The sequence below is a fragment of the Pelmatolapia mariae genome, linkage group LG10_11, assembly GCF_036321145.2.
Source record: "Pelmatolapia mariae isolate MD_Pm_ZW linkage group LG10_11, Pm_UMD_F_2, whole genome shotgun sequence".
In the NCBI taxonomy this organism is placed as follows: domain Eukaryota; kingdom Metazoa; phylum Chordata; class Actinopteri; order Cichliformes; family Cichlidae; genus Pelmatolapia; species Pelmatolapia mariae.
Window position 1 is genome coordinate 51,376,464 of NC_086236.1, and position 6,871 is coordinate 51,383,334.

At 43.9% G+C, this 6,871-nt stretch overlaps 1 protein-coding gene across 1 annotated transcript; it reads right to left on the minus strand.

Moving 5' to 3' along the window:
• Window positions 1-388: 388 nt before the first annotated feature.
• tent5aa (terminal nucleotidyltransferase 5Aa) lies at window positions 389-5,266 on the minus strand. Its single transcript, XM_063486179.1, has 2 exons — window positions 4,067-5,266; window positions 389-3,604 (listed from the first exon to the last, which is right to left on the minus strand). The coding sequence occupies exons 1-2, from the start codon at window positions 4,490-4,492 to the stop codon at window positions 2,825-2,827; spliced, it is 1,206 nt and encodes a 401-aa protein (XP_063342249.1). The 5' UTR covers window positions 4,493-5,266; the 3' UTR covers window positions 389-2,824.
• Window positions 5,267-6,871: the final 1,605 nt, after the last annotated feature.

A 6,871-nucleotide genomic window follows, 5' to 3' on the forward strand; every position in this document is an offset into this window, starting at 1 on the left:
CAAAGATATTCATTCTGCAAAAGCGTTAAAGTCTGTTTTTATTGGGTGGACGCAAATCCCTTCACATTCAACAGCTCTTTCTGGCAGCAACGAGCCAGTTCTGGATGGGTTTCTGGCTGGGCCTGTTGGGCCCAGCAGGCCGTGACAGGGATTTGACTTTCCCAGCAAGTAAGCGGGGAGCCTATGTAAAAACCACTGAATGGCTCACGCCAGTTAAGAAAGAAAGAAGAAAAAAAAAGAGACATTACGACTCTAAAAAAAGAAATCTGAGGTTAATCGATAAATGAGTAATTTCTTGCGTTTGGCAGGAGGTTTGTTTCTGGAGCAAACCAGTGCAGTAAACTTGATTTACAGTCAAACAGATGCATAACAGAAGACATAACAAATCTGGTTTTCAGATATTTTATTGAGGAAAACATCTTTAACCTTTTGACCCATTGGACACATAACATAATATAGCAAAAAAAAGAAACAAAAAAAAGCTACTGAGAACATTTCCTCTGAAGCTCGATCACAGATTGAAAAGCACTGCAACACCTGCAGTGTCTGATACATTTATAAAAATAACAATCATAAAAAATATACATACATGACAAAGATCTTTTTCTTTTCTTTTGTGATTTGTAAAAGACTGCATGAAACTGAGCTTTGGACAACACATACAAGACGCTGCAGCAACCCACAATCTCTAACTGATAGGCACGATCACTAGCTGACAAGCAGACTGGAGCCACTAGCTAGTCCGCTGTTATGACTTCACTGAGTATAAAATTACAATACATTGCCTGCACAATCCAGAGGATACCATCAGCATGGACAGCTATTTAGAAGAAACAACTGAGCAAGGAAGTTATGGGTTACCAGACTAGGGGATGAGAGCGAAATGCTTTTCCATCGAGAGAATTTCTCTTTTTGTTGCAGTACTGACACGATGCTAGTCGCGGATTTTTTCTGATTTTTTTTGTCTTAATGCAGTTGGGGGGGTGGGGGGGGGGAGCTACAGTATAGTTAGCAAGCATGTAATCATATATTTATACACAATTCTTCAAAACAGGTGAGGAATGAAGCCTTAAAAAATCAAAAAAGAAAAACATTAATAACCATCAACCCTCACAACGGAAACATAAGGTGCAACTTAGTCTTCTGATGCTGAGGTGGAAGCATGCATGCGGGATTCTTCGCTTTCCATTCTTTGTTTCAATGAGCAGATAATTAAAGCAGGCGCTGATAACAGGATGGTTTGGTTTCAAGCTGTCCGACAAGTTGTAACTGTAATCTGACCTTAACAGAGACAGTTTGTACAGTAAAACACAGCAGCCCCAGATAGATAAACCCCATCACCAGCTGCACCCATCTCTCCAGATCATCAGTTGGGGTTTTTTCCTACTAGCGTCTCACTCTCTTCTGCCTCTCTTTCTCCATCAGCATCTGCTTCAAACAATGGCCTCATTAAACTTTAGGGCTATCAACAAAGGGGCAGGAGGGAGGAGACGCCTAAGTGTTTGGCACTACATTTCCTGAACAGAGTATCTGCATTCCCAGCTAAGTTCAAGCTCTTCAGCAGCAGCTGAGGAATTCCCTGCCAGGGTGCTACAGCAAACAGTGTCTCATCATCTGAGGTGTCTCTGCAAGCCTCCTCCAAAACTGAGGAACACATTCTACGATCGAGCTCACTCTGCATCTATCATCTACTTATTGTCACCCCCACCCCTCCTTGTTTTTTTCTTTTTCTTCTCAGATGAGAAAAAGTGAAGCACCACTATACAAAATATACAGGAAACATTGTTTGTGACTCGATAAGTCGCTGATATTTAATCGGGCTCTGTCGTGACATGCTGGTAATCTGGGACGTTTACTGAATATACACAAGAGGAAACGTGAACCTTGCAGGAACTTTTCGTTCGTACGTTTGGCTGCTACTTTACTGCAAAATCCACACAAACGGTGCTCTTTTTCACCCGAACACACGCGTGTACACAAACACTGACTGTGCAGGATTTCACATATACATTCACAAGCCTCTGGGGGTGCTACTGTCTATAAACAGCGTAGGGGGTCATGTGGCCTGCTCGTTCTTTTCTCTGCCTGCTGTGGGGCAATAGGCACTTTATAAACACATAAATGTTCACATATACAAACAGACATTACAATAGCTTCATATTTTGTTTCTATTTCTCCCTTAAAAGTGGGTGGGGTATTCGAGTTAGAAAAAAAAAATCTTTGGTCTGTAAACAACAAGAATTATATCCAAATGTGAGGTGATGTTTGTTGTCCACTCTAGTTTAATAGGATCTCACCTCGGTTCAGATGATGTAAAGCACGGCGCGCTTTGGAGCACTGTGCACCTCTGATTTCACCTCAAAGTGCGTGTGAGTGTCTCGCTTAAAGACTCTGATGCAGCTGTTTGGGCTGCTGCTGCTGCAACATGCTGGCTAATGAGTTTCAATTAAAGATTGAATCAGTCTTCTGCACAGTGTCAGTGACACGTCTGCAGCTGGCATTCAAGGCCTTAAAACTCAGATATTGCTTCCAAGCTATCCAAATGAGTCTTTTCCGAACCTGGTTGGCCTGGGCAGGATCAGGAGACTGTCGGTGTTTCGGTAAATGTGAGATAATCACATCTGAATTTTGCCAACTGTTCTGGATTTACCATTCATACTCAAAGTATGAACAAAAGCAGAAGCTTTGATGCAAAACACAGAACAAAAGGATGCCTTTTTTTCGGTCAGCTGTCAAGCACTGTGCAGGGTTAAGGGTACGACTGTGCCACTCGCTCCTGTTTAAAGACATCAGGATCCCTCCTTCTTCTCTTATTTAGGGATACTCAGTTACACGGCAGCCAGGTGGAGTAGGCAGGCTGCTGGCAAGCAAACACTGGCTGCACCTGCGCTATGTAGTAGTTACTGAAGTTGCCATCTGCCACATAAGGAGCAGGTTGGTAGTAACATGTAACATTAGCCACATTGGGGATGACATTCTGCTCAGCCAGGACACGCACAGCCAGCATGGCTATGAGCCCTAAGGTCTGCCGCCTCTCGTGTCCCATCAGACACACGGTGCTCTCGTTGACCACTCCGTGGAGGGTCATCAGGTAGTCATACTTGCGGTCCTCCAGGCCCACAAAGTGGTTTTGAAGGTAGGACTCCAGCTTGCGCTGCTGCTCGCCAATATCAGGGAAGTCAATGAAGAAGCGCGAGCACATGTAGCGCTGCAGGGACTTCATCTCTGACTCTGACGCAGCCCGGAACCCCCTCACCAGCAGGTGACAGTACTTCAGGAGACCCCCTCCACGGATCTCCTCCGGGTTCCGCGTGCAGATTATCTTGTGACGTAGGTGGTCCAGAGCCTCACTGAAGTCACCATACACGCTCTCGCCCATGATGGTGGGGTGGAAGGTCTCAGCCATGGGGTTCTCTGAGCAATCATAGAACAGCAGCAGAGAGTCAAGCTTGATCTGAAATGAGTCCACGCTGAACTCAAACTGCCGCCGGAGAGAGTCCACAAACTTCAGCTCCACATTCTTCCCCCGGTTATTGGAGAGGGAGATGAGACTCCAGCGGTCTGAGTCATTGCACACCTTCACCATCTTTTGCACATAGGCTTCCTAAATGAGTGAGTGTGCAGAGGGTGAAAGAGAGTGAGAGAAAAAGAAGCACAAACAAAGTGAATAGAACTGAAGCTGCAATTACTAATTCAGTAGAATTCTGCCTAACTTTGCATTGTACAGTAAGGATTTGAATTTAATGCCTATATTTATACAAGTAATTACTGTATGTTGTTGTGCTATTAATGCTACTGACCTCAATATTAAAGGCTATGGAATGTACTTATATTAGACCTGGGTGGCTGAGCTCAGGATCCCTTCCAAATTGGTTTAACTCGATCCTCTTAACTACAGCAAACAAACTTTTTTACTATCACTAAAGTGATCTAATTGCACATTAAGCTGTGCGTAATGGTCGTTAATCCCTGTTGGCACAAATACAATTCAATCTTATCACATATATAAAACTAATCTAACAAATCTGAAGCAGAAAAAAAATCTGCCAGGGCGTGTGTAGCCTACCTTTAGCGTTAAAGGGGTTATTTTCTCCTTATTCACACAGTCGGGTAAAAAATCCAGGAGACAGTCCAAAACTATGTCCTTCACAGTCTGAAAATCACTCTCTCCTTTCATATTTGCGCAAAATATGAGGTCAAGGTCTTTATAGCCCAGTCCGCTGTCCTCGTGCAGAATGTGGCTGGCCGCAGAGCCGTTTAATCGAACGTCCCGGACATGGATCTGTTTTTCCTCCATTCGACTGCGCACCACTTTAACTATCTGCCGCGGCTGCATCTCCAGAGTGGGGAAGTTTCCCCGGCCGTGTATCGGGATGGTCTCCGTCAGGATGGCATCCAGCCGCTGCACTTGCTCCCAGCTGAGGACGCTGACGTTGCTGCTGTCTGTGTCGGACACACAGCTGGTAGTGGAGCTGCTATCGTCCTCTGACATGGTGCTGAAGTCCTCGGGAATTTCAATAAAACAAAATTCAATCGTTTTCTCAAAACAGTAGGGTCTTCCGCATGAGGAGTGCCAGTATTTGAAATAGTCCAAAGTGACTGTAAACACAGAAAAAATAATAATAAAAAATATATATATATATATTAAAGAGCAGCGGAGCTGGTGGCTGTGCGTTACAGTTTGCGCACTCTGGTTGGAGATCCAAGCGGAGAAGTGGCGCAGCAGTCGAGCTGGTGACTGAGCTAAGGGAGAATCTGAGCCCGCTAACAAAAGCGTGCGGAAGAGCGAGCCCTAACTTTCTCTTCTGTCTCTTCTACGCCTTTAAAACATTTGCCTCGGTGCTGCTGTCAATGCGTCCGAGCGCTGCGCATCACAGTCTTTGAAGGTCGCTGATGATCCAGGAGGGTGTTTGCTTTTCCGACTGTGACTCCATCGCCCAAAAGGCACGCCTATGACTTTATGAATTTGCATGAATAAGCTGCTGCTCAAGTCGCGCTTTTGGCACAGTCCTCCCACTGACGTTCAACCCCCTCGGAGGAATCTTGTGGATTTTTACGCACGGCTCCTACATATTTTTAATATCTCCTCCTGCTGCCAAATAGTAATCCCGTTAATGCAGCTGTGTGCGCTCAGGAAATCCAGCTTCCTCTCCTCGAGTCTCTTTAGTTCAACATATTCCCCCCCGTGCTTTTTTCTATAAGTTAACCGATACTTGCCCACTTGACACGCAGCATCCTTCTGCAAGACTCTGGTCTGTAGTCTGAAGTTGTCAAGCTGCACTTCACCCCGCCCCCCATCTGCTTCTCGCTGCTAACGCTGGTCAGTTTGACAATACTATAAGGCTCTGCGTTATCAAGCTACTCCATAGTCTTATAGTAAAATTTTAAAATGAATTTTAATGAGAAGATATATATTAAACTTCATATCACTTCATGAGATAACTGAGGCTCCGAACCACACTCAATACGGGAACAATCATTCAGTTACTCATGAGATCATTCCCGTGGTCATGATCCCTCTTTTGTCAAATAAAATTATAAATAAAAAAGAGGAAAAAATAGAATTAAATTGTTAAAAAAAAATAAGCAAATAAATAAATATAAAAGTATTCTGATCTGTTCAGACTGATTCTGATCTGCATAGAACTCGCTACACGTCGTCATGTCGCCATCTATGGGCTGGCTGGTTTAGGCCTTGAATTAAATCAATCAGCTGAGCTACACTGAGTCTAAGGCTACCTTTACAGTGTCACTATCTACAGAGTCATTGTTAAAAGTCATCAAGGAAATGCAACTTTTAATTTTAAAAGAAAAAAAAGTGGGTAAACATTTTGCCTGTGACATTAAAAACCTGTTACCTCTGACCTCACGTACACCTTCAGCTGCTGATATGCTCAGTGACCAATCAGGATACTCTCTAAAACACACTTTAGCATGTCCATCATGTCATTGGTTGCAGTTAAGGGTTTGCATTGTGGCATTTCATCTCTTTGATTAATGTCATTATTTTTCTGTATCGCTTCTTAGGAACCTCTCAGACTCTATTAAATCAGCATGTGAGAAGGTCAGGGGTTGCATGAGCCCGAAGGGATCAGTGATGCCCAGGGGATGCCATGTGGAGGCGAAGGAGGCTGTCGTCACGGACACTCTATTAGGCACGGGTAAAGCCCTGCGTCACTGGAGCCACCCAGATCTGTAAACCCTGATTATCCCATATACTCTACTGCACTGTCTTAACTCAGAGTCCCACACAGGAGTTGTGCGTAACTCCCTCATCATGACAGGATGCAGACACACGCAGTCAGCTATAATGGCGCTTACAGTTAACTTGCACCCCTGTAAAATCAGCCTTAATTAAAGAAAGATTTTCAAATTTGGAAGAAAAATATTATTTTTAGAGTATAATCTAAAGGGTGTTTTAAAAAGCTTGACCTTCACTTCATCTGTTGCCTGTAATTGTGTGTTTTGTTTTCTCTTTACTTTGTTTTGGCGTGTGTCAGACAGGTTGAACTGAAACTGAATCCCACATCTGGAAATGTACATGGAACCATTAGTCAGTTACAATGGACTGAAAGCAGCTCTGCCGATGCGTTTCCCAGGTGTGGAGACACGGTTTGCAAAGCATTGGACTGGGCCCCGCGGCCATGCATGGTGCTGCCGCTCCTCTCTGCAAAGCTAAATCAAAGCCAGCAGCAGGTATACACATCCATTACAACACCAAGGACTGCAAATGAAATGTTTTGTATAAACACAACCTGGCACCTCATTACTCATTGCGAAATGGATGATTTATTCTTTTGAGCGTATTGAAAGACAGGAATGAGATTATGTTGTCAGAAATTCAAATGGAGGCACAAATTCAAAAATAATA

Excerpts from the sequence above, each read along its gene's own strand:
- tent5aa (XM_063486179.1), bottom strand. The coding sequence starts at position 4,492 with ATGTCAGAGGACGATAGCAGCTCCACTACCAGCTGTGTGTCCGACACA. Across the intron at positions 3,605-4,066 it reads TAACCCCTTTAACGCTAAAG|GAAGCCTATGTGCAAAAGAT; the intron begins GTAGGCTACACA and ends TCACTCATTTAG.